Source organism: Colias eurytheme, chromosome 29, assembly GCF_061535395.1.
Source record: "Colias eurytheme isolate Ceu_HAF_F1 chromosome 29, ilColEury1 Martin Lab GWU primary, whole genome shotgun sequence".
Taxonomy (NCBI): Eukaryota; Metazoa; Arthropoda; class Insecta; order Lepidoptera; family Pieridae; genus Colias; species Colias eurytheme.
In genome coordinates this window covers 1,182,300-1,199,246 of record NC_143008.1, presented here as the reverse complement: position 1 = coordinate 1,199,246, position 16,947 = coordinate 1,182,300, and the positions used below count along the sequence as shown (strand labels likewise).

Below are 16,947 nucleotides of genomic sequence, written 5' to 3'. Positions count from 1 at the left end.
TAAGAGCTATTATAAGAGATTTTTTTACCGCGTTATCACAATCGTGTTCGTTATTCATGTTCATTTCTAAGCCGCAGATCCGAATAATTTCCCAACGATTTTGTTGAATGACTTTTTCAGAAGATGAATTTCAATTATTTGCAGTGCATAATGTTTTTTTTTTTCTTTTAGTTCACATGTTACGCACGACGACATTGCCACGCAGTTAAAAATTTGGTTCAAGCTTCTACAGATTTATCCATAGGTGTAAGCGCATTCAAAAAAGCGTTACTTACATAAAAAAAATTGGTTGTCTGTAAAGTCGGTTTACTGACGACTTAGATACTGACGATAGTTGAACGTGACAACCTTGGTGACAACATAATTTAAACAGTATTATCTATGGTGACAACGTCCGATTGCGCTTCTTTGTCACTCGTTCCGCACTCTCGCTTGCACTTCAAGCCTTACGTGGAACGCCTCACAGCGAGGTAACGCCGCATGAGTCATGTTTTTTTGTGCGTGCAGCTGGCGCTATCGAATTATAAGACGTTGTCACGTCAAAAGGAATGTAGAAAATGCGGCGGCAAAATTTTAAAGCACAAGGGAACAAGGCAAAGGAATTAGGTAAGTAAAATTTTAAATAACCTATTTTTAATCTTTGCAACTCGACAGTACAATAATTTCATGAGTACCTATATAACTAATAATTTTATTTATTTTTATTATTTAAGACCGCCTCCTTGGTACAGTGGTTGACGCGTGAGCGTAGAACCGAGGGGTCCTGGGTTCGATTCCCGGTGGAGACGAAGAAAAAAAAAATATCTCGGTCTGGCAGGACACAGAAGGCTGATCACCTACTTGTCCCTAAAGAAAATCGATCAGTGAAACAGATGTATGAATAATGCATCTGCCCCTTACCCCACTAGGGGACACGGGACTTCACTTTATATAACTAAGTAGAATATTTTTTTGACCGAAGTAATTTAAAGTCGAAAGTTCGAAGGTCTGAAGGTCAGAAGGTCTTATAATATTACTAAATAAATAATCAAAATTAAATTATATACTAATAATCATGCATAATTTTATCATTAATTTTTATAAGTTGACAACAAAATAAAAATCGTATAAATTATAGAACCGTTTCTGCATACCATTACGAAAACTCGTTTTCCATTTCCATTTGAACAGGTTTTTTAAAAAAAAATTTTGGGAATGTTAATATGTACATATTATAAAACTTTGTTTGCTTGAATGCGCTTATCTCAGGAACTACTTGTCCGATTTGAAAATTGTTTAGCAATTTTTCCTTTACCTGTGCTATATGACGTTGCTTTTTAGTTTTTACTAAAATTGGTAAAAAGTGGAGTTTGAGTACTTCTGTATGGACTATAGTGGCGTCGTTTTGAACTTTCGCGGAGAAGTAACGAAACTTGGTAATTTGGAAAGAGCAATATTGTAAGCAAAAATATCTGAACTGTATCGGAACCTAAATATACCATAAATATTTCAGGACAATTTTCACACACGGCACGATCTGATCCCATACTAAGTTTTGCTTGTGTTATGAAAATAACACAATATATAACATAAAGAATAGAAAAAATTATCAATTTCAACAAAAAAAGGTCGTGTTCCATCGTTACAATATTGTATTCACTGAAAAGTGTTTCATATTGGTTGAGATGGTTGTTAATCATTTCAATAGATGGCGCGCGGTGTGTCCCTTAGACACATAAAACTGAAAGAATAGAATAAATTCGATTGCTCTGGCGGGTCACGAGTGGCTGATTTGGTCAGGCATCCGCCCTGGAATGGCGAGAAAGGATGCGGGTTCGAGTCCCGCCTCGTGATCTAATTTTTTATATTCTTTATAAATTTATACTTATATATAGATATTTAACACCCAGACTCAGAGCAAACATCTATGTTCATCACACAAATATTTACCCCGGGTGGGAATCGAACCCACGACCTCTGGCTTGGAAAGCAGGGTCACTACCAACCAAGCCAACCGGTCAGTCAGTATGTAGTAGGTAGTAGTACATATATTATTGGTCATTTACATACATAGGTATTAGATAGGTGTCTTTTTAGATAGGTGTCTTTTAATATTCTTCTGGATTTCTTAGGTTTTCGCTTTTGTCGCCGTCACCCGGCTAAATCTACTATTTGATTGAATGACTAGGCCGAACGTCGATTTAACAAGCGGCACTCAACGTCCAACAACGTTAGCAAATAGCAGATGGTATAAACAATAAACATAGGCAAAGGCCATTAAACAGGCAAATTGGAGATATTTTACATAAAATACTTATTAGTAGGCGTTTTTCTGCATCCACGTGTTTATGAAGTAACTTTATACGCAGCGTTCTAATTAATTCAGTTTGACCTTTAACAAGTACCTTATTTTAAAAAAGACCTTGGTTCAACTCAAAAACCTACTCTAAGCCACTCTATTATGTAACAAAAATTAAATAAAATTGGTGCCATATTTCCTGATGTTAAAAATGTGAATACTCGTGTTAGTGGCCAGTAAAAATGGAAAAATCAAGAAAAATAAGAAAAGAGTGGTCTATGAGCGTGCCGTGGGGTAAATTGGCGGGTGCGATATTTTTTTTTATTTACGAAAATAGGTGATATAGGAATGTGAATTTGTGTATTTGTGAATATGTGATGAATTGTCTAGATCTGTGCTTCGAGTTTTTTTGTAATAGTATAAGCTCCTAAGTAAGTAATTTTTATGATTAAAACTAGCTGGCCCGGCAAACCTTGTTCTTACTCTTATCACTTAGGGGTGTGAAAAATAGAAGTTGATCGATTCTCAGATCTACCCAATCACACAAAATTTCATGAGAATCGGTCCAGCCGTTTCGGAGGAGTATGGTAACTAACATTGTGACGAGAGAATTTTGTACATATACATAGAGATAATTTATGGGTTAAGTTTCTAAATGGAAATCTTAGTTTATCCGATAAATGGCGCTATATTATTAATGTGATGTGTCTCGTGCGTTCGCAGCTAACTCTGAACCACCATTAAGTTTGAATAGAACTGTACTTAATAATTAAAAAAACATTTCCAGGTATATCATGGGGCAGTCAGAGCAATCCACCGGTATTAATGGTGCACGGAAAGCTGGACAGCGCGGCTACCTTCATTCCCCTGGCGGAGTTACTGCCAGACAACTTCTTCTATCTGGCTTTGGATTTGCCAGGTGACTGAATTATCACATTACTAGCTGCGCTTTGCGGTTTCACCCGCGTGGCTCCGCTCCTGTTGGTCTTACCGTAATGATTATAGCCTTCCTCGATGAATGGGCTATCTAACACTGAAAGAATTTTTCAAATCGGACCAGTAGTTCCCGAGATTAGCACGTTCAAACAAATTACATAAAAGGTTCAAATTAAATTTCTTTGCAAAAATGTCGTTACAAATTACAGATGTTTTAATTTTAATTACAACATTATGTGGCTAATACATTTTACCCATCGATTGGGTGTGCAAATATTAAAATAGAAAGCAACTTAGTCTAATTATTTAAATGTACACACAATTCAATTTTCATAAATAAACGAACACACTATAATTTACATGACTATAAAATACATAGTTAATTCAATTTACACTAATTCTTCAAAGTCATAAATTCTTCAATGTCATACAATTGTTTCAACAATAACGGGAACATTGGACGAAATTCGAAGCGGGCTAGACGGAAATCGGAATTAAGACCAAAAGTTGTAACGACACTTCTTGTTCATAGTTGTAAGCCGTACAGCCCATACCCCGCGAGGGGACACGGGCATTACTTTTTCTTACTAACATGTATTATATCTGTGTAATTGTCAGACCCTGAAGCTCGGGCACTTAAAGGTTGGACTGGTCAAACCTCAGGTCTGGCATAATGACTTTGTCAAAACCTAAATAAATGTAATATTTTACTAAACAATTATCGTCAGTCGTTGTCTAGCTGAGGCGTCTTATGCGCGTGCGATGCCTATGCTGCGTTTAGTCCATTGAATAAAAAGTTCTAGAGTGCGTGAGTTAGTAACGTAAGATGTTTCTTCGGAAACATGTCAAGAGTCCCTAGGTAATAAACATACTAAAACCCCGGGCCACTAGGAGGAGCCCCGGAGTGGGGGGAGGGGGGAAATGAGTCCATTTTTTCATTTTTCGCTTAAATCTCAAAAACGGTACATGTTAGAGAAAAACTTTCAAGGAAAAGTTGAAAGGCCATAGAATTATCTACAAGTTGTACTTACATCATTGTTTCCTATATCCTACCGTTTCTGAGTTATACGCAGTAAAACATGATTTTGGCTCAAACAATTACCACATCAATCGATCAAAAAATATTTCTTTCTTCCAAAAAACTCAAATGTGCAACTTGTGACCGGTACTGATAGATTGCTCTTAATTAGGTCTATAATAAGTAAAATAAACACATTCCTCCATGGAAGCCTTTAGGAGGAATCGATTGTCAAAATATTATATTATGGTAGTTTGAGTTACTGAACTTGATCTTTTTATTTTTTTCTTCCAAAAAACTCAAAAGTGCAACTTGTGACCGGTACAGATAGATTGCTCATAATTGGGTCTATCATTGATAAAAATACCAGATTCCACCACGGAGGCGTTTACGGGGAATTTAATTTTATTAGGGTAGTTACGATACTTGAACTTTTTATTTTTTTTCTCCAAAAAAACTCAAAAGTGCAACTTGTGACCGATACTGATAGATTGCTCTTAATTAGGTCTATAATTGGTAAAATAAACACATTCCTCCATGGAAGCCTTTAGGAGGAATCGATTGTCAAAATATTATATTAGGGTAGTTTGAGTTACTGAACTTGATCTTTTTATTTTTTTCTTCCAAAAAACTCAAAAGTGCAACTTGTGACCGGTACTGTTAGATTGCTCTTAATTAGGTCTATAATTGGTAAAATAAACACATTCCTCCATGGAAGCCTTTAGGAGGAATCGATTGTCAAAATACTATATTAGGGTAGTTTGAGTTACTGAACTTGATCTTTTTATTTTTTTCTTCCAAAAAACTCAAAAGTGCAACTTGTGACCGGTACAGATAGATTGCTCATAATAAGGTCTATCATTGATAAAAATACTAGATTCCACCACGGAGGCGTTTACGGGGAATTGAATTTTATTAGGGTAGATACGATACTTGAACTTTTTATTTTTTTTCTTCCAAAAAAACTCAAAAGTGCAACTTATGACCGGTACCGATAGATTGCTCATAATTAGGTCTATCATTGATAAAAAAACCAGATTCCACCATGGAGGCGTTTAGGAGGTATTGAATTTTATTAGGGTAGTTACGATACATGAACTTTTTAACTAACTACCCTAATAAAATTCAATTCCCCGTAAACGCCTCCATGGTGGAATCTGGTATTTTTATCAATGATAGACCTAATTATGAGCAATCTATCTGTACCGGTCACAAGTTGCACTTTTGAGCTTTTTGGAAGAAAAAAAATAAAAAGTTCATGTATCGTAACTACCCTGATAAAATTCAATTCCCCGTAAACGCCTCCGTGGTGGAATCTGGTATTTTTAGCAATGATAGACCTAATTATGAGCAATCTATCTGTACCGGTCACAAGTTGCACTTTTGAGTTTTTTGGAAGAAAAAAATAAAAAGATCAAGTTCAGTAACTCAAACTGCCCTTATATAATATTTTGACAATCGATTCCTCCTAAAGGCTTCCATGGAGGAATGTGTTTATTTTACCAATTATAGACCTAATTAAGAGCAATCTATCAGTACTGGTCACAAGTTGCACATTTGAGTTTTTTGGAAGAAATAAATATTTTTTGATCGATTGATGTGGAAATTGTTTGAGCCAAAATCATGTTTTACTGCGTATAACTCAGAAACGGTAGGATATAGGAAAAAATGATTCAGGTACAACTTGTAGATAATTCTATGGCCTTTCAACTTTTCCTTGAAAGTTTTTCTCTAACATTACGTCTCTAACGTTTTTGAGATTTAAACGAAAAATGAAAAAATGGACCCATTTCCCCCCTCCCCCCACTCCGGGGCTCCTCCTTGTGGCCCGGGGTTTTAGTATGTTTATAACCTAGGGACTCTTGACATGTTTCCGAAGAAACATCTTACGTTACTAACTCACGCACTCTAGACCCCCCTTGGAAGGATTCATTCAATGGACTAGTTCGCCTACGCCCGAGACTGCTGCTGACTTCAGTCAAAGGGTGAAATTCAAATGTATTTCGAGGTTTGACCGATGGCTTTTGCCAAACCTAAGATAAACCAGTCCTTCCGCGAAGAGATTGTGTTTCGGGATTTGACTATTATATCTACAATACATTACACAGACAAAATCAAACCAAATTTTATTAAACAACAATGTACTAAATAATATAATAACTTTCAGGACACGGAGACTCGGATCCCTTGCCCTACGGGATCCCAATCTCCATAGGTCACCAGGTGGAAACCATCAGACAGGTGGTAAAGCATATGAAATGGAAGACCTTCATCACCATCTCTCATTCATTGGGCATACATATCTGTGAGTATTCGTTGCCGTTGTAACAACAATAATTCTAACTTATACAGGGTGTCCCACCGTTGGTATACTAAGCTCAAGGAGGTTATAGTTTTGCATACGCTGAGTACCTACGTAAAAAATACTTATAAAATTCCAGACATATTTTTTTTCAAATAGATGAATTCTTAGAACTTATGTGTACACCCCTAACAAGCAGAAAAATTGACTTGGCTAGTTTTTAAAACTTCACAAATAATAACGTTCAATAATATCAATATATTAAGTAAATAAAAAAAACTAGCCTGATCAAATTATGGGGTTCAATAGGTCATTAGTTGTTTGCTTTGTGAAAATAATTCTATTATTCAAATTAAAAAAGTCATATTTTGGAATAAACGTTGTTCTATAAGGGAAAATAAAACAATTGAGTTTTCAGTTCACCTAAGAATGTAATACATCTTTGTAAATAAATTTCTGGACTGTCTACAGAATTTGGCACACATTTAGATCTCAATTCTTTTTCGACAATTAAGTCAACGATTGAACTTGGCTCCCAATTTTACATTTAGGTATGTTTTTGGTGGGATAAAGTATTACACGATAAATTAAAATGTCACCCGTAAACTGTCAAAGACGGGCAAAGAATACATTATTGAAATGGTTGTTAATACGTTATTCGACGAATAAGTTTTAACCAAGGATGGAAAAATCGGCCCTTAGTGAAAGGATACATACAGCCTTTATTAGTCTTCCTCGATAAATGGACTATGTAACAGTGAACACAATATTTTTTTCAAATCCGACCTGTGATTCCTGAGTTTAGCGTATTCAAGCAAATAAACAAACCCTTTTGCTTTATAATTTTAGTACATATAATATACTAGCTGCTTTCCGCGGTTTCACACACGTTTTTATTTTAATACTAGCGGTCCGCCCCGGCTTCGCCCGTGGTACATAATATTTACGTTTTCTCTACATAAAAACCATCCCCGTACTTCAAGGAATATAATAAAAAAAGAATTATCGAAATCGGTTCAGCCGTTCTCGAGTTATGCGCTTACCCAACGCATTTTGCGATTCATTTTTATATATAAGACTAGCGGTCCGTCCCGGCTTCGCCCGTGGTGCATATTTACGTTTTCTCTACATAAGAACCATCCTCGTACTTCAAGGAATATAATAAAAAAAGAATTATCGAAATCGGTTCAGCCGTTCTCAAGTTATGCGCTTACAAACACATTTTGGGATTCATTTTTATATTATAAGATTACAAACAGACATTTTAAAAATTATTATTTGTGTTTTCTTACAGCATGCTTGTACAATGCAGCATTTCCAAATAAAATAATAAAGATGGTGAACCTAGATCCAGAGCTAATTTTATGTATTATGTCTATAGCAACGGGAACTTTCCCTCTATGGAATTATAATTTCTACGAATATTACTACAGTAATATGGCGAAGTAAGTTTCAATTTTTCTATTAGGTACTTCTTTTTTATTAGAGCTAGCGCGCACGAGCAACTTTGTCTCCGCAACTATTTTGTCTCTCCCACCAATTTGTATGGGGAGTTGCGTCGCTACGTGCGCGCACTTTCATACTAGCCCATGGGTGGAGAGACAAAATAGTTGCGGAGACAAAATAGTTGCGGAGACAAAGTTGCTCGTGCGCGCTGGCTCTAACACGCTTTATATTAGCTTCACCTGTATGTTTGTAACCGACTTCTTTGGGCGCGATTTTGACCCACTTTAAACGGCCAAATTTCGTTCAAACTTTGTAGATTTATTGAGGACCGATGACAATACACTAATTTGATAAAATTATTCCATTTTTTAGTTCGGTTTCTATAAAAAGCGTGTTTTTTAGTTTTTTTAAACTATTATTATTATCTGCATACGCATAGGTACATTTTTTCAAATGATTTTTTGACATGTAAGTACGTTAAAATTGTTTTGTGGCAATACCAAATTACCACAAAACAATAATTTAAACACAGTCTAACCATATATACATCGTAGTCGAGTCTAACTTTAAACCAGGGATCTGTCACTTTAGTAGTTGTTTATGAAATACGACAAAACCAGATTGTGAACCCGCGCCTAAAGATAAACCCTGTCTAAAGTTTTTTGTGGTAAGACCAAGGTAAGACAGTTACGTTTTAATTTTTATTCGACACCAATTTTTAAATTATTATTTTTGAACTCGGATAATATCTAATATTTAACATTTTATAAGTAACTAGCTTCCGCACGCCGCTTCGCCCGCGTGGTGTTTTGATAAAAGGTAGCCTATGTTCTTTCTCAGGTCTAAAGATTGTCTGTGCCAAATTTCATCAAAATTGGTTGAGAGCTTGGTTGAGAGGTTTAAGCGGGAAAGCGTAACAGACAGACAGAGTTACTTTTGCATATATATAATATTACATAGTATGATTTCGTCTCTGTTCTGTACTCTGATTTTTATTAAAACTGAAATATTGGTTGTATATTCGAATAGTAGTTTAAACTAAGTTTAAGTGCAAGTTTATGTAAGCTTGTACGTACAATATTATACACATGTTGATAGACGGGAGACTATACAGTCCCACTAATATTATAAATGCGAAAGTTTGTGAGAATGTGTACATGTGTGTGTGTTTGTTACTCTTTCACGCAAATACTATTGAACCGATTACAATGCAATTGAGCACACACATAGAGGGGTAACTTGGATAAACTCATAGGATAGGTTATATCCCGGAAATCCCACGGGAACGGGAACTATGCGGGTTTTTCTTTCTAAATGCGGGAGAAGCCGCGGGTGAAAAGCTAGTATTAAATAAAGCAAATACGAGTATAGTGATATTTGCTGTTATATTTTAAAGGCGCAATGTTTTTAAAAAGAAGTCCTAAGTATTTGTAATTCTATTTTGAATTTTGTAATAAAATAAAATTACAGATTATTAAATGTAACAAATAGTGTGATCAGATGTTAGGGTTAAAATATAATGCAATACATAAGACGTTATTTAAAAACACATTTTAAAATTTTAAATATACTTACAATAAATCTTTTATTAAGTACTTAATAGAAAGTTATTTAAATTTTCTATTTCTATGTTGATTTGTGTATGTAATTTAAATTTAGTATTTAAATTACCTAGTTAAGTTTATTTTGTTAGTAAATTGTATCTCTGTCGCATTGGGCATTGTCCTGTAATGGCATCTGATGTTTAAATAAATAAATTAATAAAAAAAATATGAAAAAATGAATATCCAATCAAAATCCAATAACAAAGTCTTACTCAAACGATCCAATATTTCTTGTTTAGTTCCAAAAATCAACCGGAATTGACTTACGAAGAAGCTTTGGAAATGATTCAACGAGGACGGAGAGTAAACAGGGATGATGCAGAGATTCTTTTATCAAGGAATTTGGAACACACTAGTCGTGGTAAATGTAGGTATGTAATATCACAGATAATATAATATATACAGGGTGTCCCACTGTTGGTATACTAAGCTCAAGGGAGGTTATAGTATATAGTATAGTTTTGCATATTCTGAGTTCGTAAAAAATACTTATAAAATTCATTTATTTTTTTCAGGAAAAATTTAGCAAAAAAATTTTGACGTAATTTGGTTGTTTAAGTATTTTTTTACGTGATCAGTGCATGCAAAACTACAAACCCCTTCGCTTTAGTATACCAATAGTGGGTCACCTTCACTATACTAGTAAGATATTAACTGATAAGCTCTTTTTGCACTTTATGTTTGTGATTTGTCATATTAATAATAATTTTTAATCATCAAGCTAGAAAGTATATTATTTTTAAATGCTAATTTTCTAGCCATTAGGAGCCAGACAATCAACCAGAAGCTGTATAAATCAAGGTATCACTACATAGTATAAAACAAAGTCGCTTTTTCTGTCCCTATGTCCCTATGTATGCTTAATTCTTTAAAACTACGCAACGGATTTTGATGCGGTTTTTTGTAATAGATAGTGATTCTCATACTTCTTGTTATATAAGCTTGATTAACAAAAATTCGAATAATGATGTTTATATTTCTATTTAAAAAAAATTATAATGTTAATTAATTTCAACTTTATACACAATACATTTTTTATTTACAAAAAAAACAACGACATAAGTATTTTATTATCTTGTCATTACAAAAGTTGATATATTTATAACTATACTTATTTATTCCCCTTTTTAGGTTCAAATGGGACCTTTCTGCAAAGAAACCTGTCGTCATACCTTTTGATGGAGAAACTGTATGTTCATTGTGGGCCCTAAACGCTCCACCCATGTTCAATACCATATCATCAATCTCTTATGAAGGTGTTGATAAATTCATGGAGAAATTAGAAAAAAATATTCCTGTTTTCATAAAAGTTCATTACACGGGTGACCATGATCATCATGTCACACAGCCAAGCGATTACGCAAATGAAATAAGCGAATTTCTAAATACAGATTATATAAAATCGAAATTATAAATAAAACATTGTATACAGTTTTGATGGTATATTTAATTTGTGCCTCCTAATTAATAAACCATAATAAATATAATCGGAATGTAAATAGTCGTTGTGTTTTGACAGTTCCTGGTTTCCCGCGCTTTTTTCTGTCAATCTTCGTTGTGATTTTAGATAATGTAGTAAATTGTTTATGTTTATGTGTTCTACGTTTATCTGTATGTTATTTATCGACTTGTCCTTATTTACTTCGGTTTTAAAGTAAGTTGACCTGGAAAGTAAAAATAAAATTATCAATTATAGAATTATTAGGTTTTTTAACTACATATTAACTTATATTAATAATACACTGAAAAACGTCAAAGTTGACATCATTTTAATATAATCACTTATGACAGAGAAAGAACAAGTGAGAATTTTGATAAACACTGATTATGAGAGATGCTGCTACATATTATTACATTACTGTTGTTCAGAAAAAAAAACAGGTTTTTACCGTTTTTTGATGTATCTGTCAAACTTCTCAACCCATCTGTCAAAATCTGTAAACATCTCTTCTAAGCTGCTGAGATGCTGTTCCAATAAAGAATCTGAAAATATTAAATTAAATAAATTAAATACAATAATGATAAACTTTCTTAAAATGTGTTGAATGTGGAATATAAAAATTAATTTTACTAGCTGGATGTGCAAATAAACTATTTTTTGGATTTATAGTATAAGAGCCGGTGAAGGACTGACCTTCACCGATCTGATAACCAGATGAGATGTACATAATATTTATTATTTTTATCAAATAGCTCCGCTCCTGTTGGTCTTTGCGTGATGATATATGTATAGCCTAATAGCCTTCCTCGATAAATGGGCTAACACCGAAAGAATTTTTCAAATCGGATCAGCCCCCCTAGTCAAGTGGCTTTCTGTTAGCGTAGCGTTCAATAGAATAGACTACGAATGTATGAGATTGACGTAGGCTGTAGATAAACGTTTCTACAGGTTACGTCAATCTCATACATTCGTAGTCTATTCTATTGAACGCTACGCTAACAGAAAGCCACTTGACTAGGGGGGCTGTAGTCCTGAGATTAGCGCGTTCAAATAAACAAACAAACAAACTCCTCAGCTTTATTTAATATAAGTATAGATTGAATTGTTTTGATCAATTTTGCCTGATAACATTGATATAATATTATTGATAACGGTTCATTATTTTTGTAAACAAATCCTTCGACAATAATATTTATTTAGTCAACATCTATCTACCTAAATACGCTTTTTCGAAACAAAATTACAATTTATTTTGCACAGTCTCAAAGTTGTTTTTATCTATCTTATATTTAAGAATTTATCAAAATTGGTTCAGCAATTTATTTATAAACCCTTATTTTGCCCACTTTTAAACTCTACATAAAACATAGGCTACCTTTTATTGTGAAAAAACACCACGCGCGCGAAGCTGCGGGCGGAAGCTAGTAAAATAATTAAAACATTATAAAAGTTAATGTTCTTTTTCTTCATGGTAATTTAAAAGCAATTAAATGCAATGCAAAAATAACTTAATTGCAAACCGCAATAATTATTTCTTATATTTTTCCAAGTTAACAACTAAGTAACTAGTTATAATAGGAAAATGTTGGAAATAATACAATTTAGCTGTTACGGCTTAAGGGTTTAAAATTTAGGGCGCTAAAACTTAAAAGGACACTGAAATACAGTTATTATTACTAAACTACTACATAGTACATACTTCTATATGGTAGTACATACCTACAGAACTAAGTGGCAAGCTATGTTCGTACCACACATAATATAATACTATACCTGTACCAAATTTCATCCAAATCTGTTCAGTCGTTTAGAGTTTAGACATGAAAAAGAGTCAGACAGACAGAGATACTTTCGCATTTATAAATGTAAAATAACATATCCAAAAGCATCCATAAGTAGATACTTATATATACAACTAGATTTCCGCCCGCGGCTTCGCCCGCGTTTGCAAAGGAAAACCCGCATAGTTCCCGTTCCCGTGGGATTTCCGGGATAAAAACTATCCTATGTGTTAATCCAAGTTACCCTCTATATGTGTGCTAAATTTCATTGTAATCGGTTCAGTAGTTTTTACGTGAAAGAGTAACAAACATCCATACATCCATACATCCATACATTCATACATCCTTACAAACTTTTGCATTAGAATATTAGATATTAGACTACAATTTTTAAATACTGGTCAGTATGTAACTTCCTGAACGTACCGGAAATCAGAAATGTAAATAAAAATGGCCCTATATCCTGTTACCCTTGTAACCTTATTATTAATACAGTTTCATCACTACAAAAACTAAAGTATCAAAATATAAAGTCGCTGTCGCTGTCTGTCCGCCCTTGTGTAATGTGTATACTTAAATCTTTTAAAAGACGCAACGGATTTTGATAAGATTTTTTTAAATAGGTAGAGCGAAGGATTTGGAACATATAAAATTAGGTTTTAGACGAAGCAAGCGAACCCGCGGGCGGAAAGCTAGTACATTATTAAACTAAAAAAGAACAAAGAAAAAAGCCTGTGCCCATCATAAACCGGCAGCGGTTAAAAACCCTGAACCTTTAGGTATTTTATGAAGAACGAAATGTCACTGACCACGGGTAATACATACACCCGTTCATGGTCGAAATATTATCTATAGTAATAAATAAATAAACAACTTGTTAAACTGTAAGGACAGTTTTTAACTTCCGAGACAAAAATGATGGCGCTAGGCTTTACTGAAAAAATCCATGTTTAATTTTGTTTCTTTACCAGCGGCCAAATTTTGACTGGCTACCCAGTCAATATAATATAGGTACAGTAGGCGCTTGCTAATCCGGCACCGGCAATTTTTCCTCTATGCCGGATTGTCGGAAATGCCGGATTATCGAATTAGTATAGGAAATAAGACATCATATTTAAAATGGTAAGTTGAATTTATTATAAAAAAATGACATATTAGGTTCATCATATTTTGTGACGTTTTCAACCGCGGAAGAGGAAGATGACGCTTTGACCAAATAGCGAGAGAAAGAAACTACTCGAACACCGCCGGCCGCGCCGCTCAGTAGTCCGGCGTTCAGCTATGTAAAATGCCGGATTATCGAGCGGGCTGTCTGAGTCCCGAAGTGCCGGACTACTGAGCGTGCCGGATTGGCGAGCGCCGGATTATCGAGCGCTTACTGTATTCTACTAATTATAAATATGTATACATAAAATTTTGGTTTTAGCAAAAAAAAACTATGAACGCACTAATCCTGCGGTGGTATTACGAAGTAACTATTCTCTAATCTGTGGTGGGATCTTATACCTACTTTATGAGATGTCGTTAATTATCGTTGTAAAACGACATTAGATCTGTCAAATGAAAAAAAATGGCGGATTTTTCCCGCCAATTTTTTTTTACATGAGTAATTTAATTATTATTTTATGGTTATTAAATATTTATGGAAAAAGTTTGCAAAAAAGATTTTATTATTTATGATTATTGTGAAGTGATCTTGTTAAAGATTAATTTTACGGCGTTTTGTTTACCACGTAGGTATTATTATTTACCATTGAATTTTGTTTTTTTTAATGAGTCAAATTCCGCGTAAGCATCACATTATTTCTAATAATTCCCATTAAATATCAACTAATGTATATAATTTGCATATTAATGACCATAAGTATTAATGCGCAAAAAAAAATAATCATTTGAACATTGAGATAATATTACTAATTATTATAATATTACTAATTATTAATATTATCTCAATGCATTTGAATTCATTTTTGAATTATGGATTACTTACTGTGTGTGTGTACATAAAATTTTGTAGTTTTCTTAGATAAAAATTTGTAACTAAGTACGTAGTTTACATAAACAAAATAAGTATAATTAAATGTCTGTAATTTAAATTATTACGAAGAATCGTTTTCTATTTGTTGGGGTAAATTCGGTTGTCATAGATAAGTACACACTTAGTACACATATGGATTTTAAATTACATTTTATTATAGATGTTAAAAAATAAAAATGAAGCAATTCTAATTTAAAAGTCATCTTTTATTTTAATAAATTAAAACTAATTTACATACACAAAAAGTAAAAACTATTGACGTGAATCGAAAACCATTGACGTACAATTATGATTACCTATATTATATTTATATATAATCATCACTTTCCATTAATTAATGGGTCATCCCTACGAAAATATCGATACAAATCTATCGTATTCACTCACCATCGAAGCATGTTTCCATTGTAAACAATAAACAATTAAATATAAGCACACAATCACGCGCGCACTGTTCGTTTGTAAACAAATACTGGTAAGATAGCGGTGCAAAGTTCGATGATTATGCGATAGTGATGCGCTATGTCGATGAAATCTTATCGATAGTTGACAACTTTTTTGATAAAGAATGGCAGAAAAATTATAGATTCATTCAATAGTGTTGTTATAAGTGCTTTTTACAATACAAGAATAATGCTCAAAAAATAATATATATTTTTAGTTTAGTTTTGCTCCTAATAGTATTTAAATAAATAAAACGTTTGTTTTACTATTGCGTCTGCTTAATTTTTTATTCTTACTACTTTTATCTATAAGTAAATTCGCGTGCTAAAACTATGTAGGACCTTGTAATTGCAAAAAACACTTCCATTAAAGAAATTCATTAAAAAGTTGATAAAAAAAAATTAAAAAAAATTATTGAACAAGGTTCCATCAAAATATTTAATTAATTTGAATGTCGTATGTGGAAAGACTAGATAATTTATGTTTCTTTATGACAATCACGCTATTTTTGAGTGGATGATTACAAGTTTTTACAAGGAAATCTTTATTATTTAATGAATACATATATTATAAAGTATAATATATAATTTTGTATGCATGTAGATTAATTTGTGCGTGAGAATTGTGAGGTGAAATAAATGATTTGATTTTGATTTAAATTTAATTATGTACTTGCAATGCAAAATTTTAAATTTAGTTTCTTGTCGGAATTCCCCAAGTAATTAATATTCATTTTTATTCTTTATTTTATGCTAGTTTATAGCATCCCTATACTTAAATGGATAATATTATAAAATATATATGTTTCAAGATTTTACGTCACAAAAGGTCTAGAATGTCTTAATTATAACCTTTATAATAATCAATGTAATTAATAAAGATAAATAAACTAATGATATATTTTGTCTGATAAATAAATTCGATTTGAACGTCATCGGCCCATTAGCTCAGTTGGTTAGAGCGTCGTGCTAATAACGCGAAGGTCGCGGGTTCGATCCCCTCATGGGCCATTATTACTTTTTATTGTTTTCTTATTAAAGTGAACCTTCTTTTCGCGTTGAGAGTAAAATTTCAAGGTTGCATCATGGCAATACCGTCACGTCACGGAGTAAGGCGACGATTTTCGTTATCTTTGAATATTGCCAAGGAAGTTCACTTAAACTTAAAAATAATCTTATAAATTTATTTTGTCTAAAAAACAGAGATCAATATAATAATATGTTTGTTACGATTTAAGTCCAATACTACTCGCGACGATGTATTTAAAGAAATTTCATCATACCTACGATCCCACAGAGTGAAGGCGGGAGTAGGTTCTGTAATATAAAATCTAAAGGAAAAATAATTAAAACAAATATGCAGTAATTATTAAAAGGTAGAAGGTATATTCATTCTTATCAAACGTACTAGCATTAGATAACAATTTCCCGCCAGAAGCACGACTGCATTCAGAATGTAACATGTAATGTCGCAATAGAACAACGTTCGTGTCGAAATGATATTTTAATACAAAATGAGGGCGCTTCTTTACAACATACAACAGTTGAATAAATTTTTGATACACATATATTATAAGTGGAGAAGAAAGTTCTAGTTTGCAAGATTGTCCTTGAGTTATACTTCGAATCCATTATTACTTGGTATATGTAATTCCAGACG

General features: G+C 33.1%; 1 protein-coding gene and 1 non-coding gene across 3 annotated transcripts; both read left to right on the top strand.

Moving 5' to 3' along the window:
• Positions 1-369: 369 nt before the first annotated feature.
• On the top strand, positions 370-11,022 carry LOC149896023 (serine hydrolase-like protein). Of its 2 annotated transcripts, none has more exons than XM_090118169.1 (6): positions 370-606; positions 3,066-3,197; positions 6,400-6,537; positions 7,829-7,979; positions 9,824-9,955; positions 10,716-11,022. In XM_090118169.1, the coding sequence occupies exons 1-6, from the start codon at positions 558-560 to the stop codon at positions 10,996-10,998; spliced, it is 885 nt and encodes a 294-aa protein (XP_089974295.1). In that variant the 5' UTR covers positions 370-557; the 3' UTR covers positions 10,999-11,022. The 2 variants fall into 2 exon arrangements, with proteins under 2 accessions (XP_089974295.1, XP_089974294.1); XM_090118168.1 differs by lacking the exon at positions 370-606 and adding an exon at positions 2,259-2,584.
• A 5,202-nt stretch (positions 11,023-16,224) lies between these two features.
• On the top strand, positions 16,225-16,298 carry TRNAI-AAU (transfer RNA isoleucine (anticodon AAU)). Its single transcript has one exon. It is a non-coding gene; the product is annotated as a tRNA-Ile (tRNA).
• The last annotated feature ends 649 nt before the right edge of the window (positions 16,299-16,947 follow it).

Coding starts and splice junctions, on each gene's coding strand:
- LOC149896023 (XM_090118168.1), top strand. CDS start 2,521: ATGGAAAAATCAAGAAAAATAAGAAAAGAGTGGTCTATGAGCGTGCCG. Junction 2,585..3,065: donor GCCGTGGGGTAAATTGGCGG/GTGCGATATTTT, acceptor AAACATTTCCAG/GTATATCATGGGGCAGTCAG. Junction 7,980..9,823: donor TACTACAGTAATATGGCGAA/GTAAGTTTCAAT, acceptor TTTCTTGTTTAG/TTCCAAAAATCAACCGGAAT.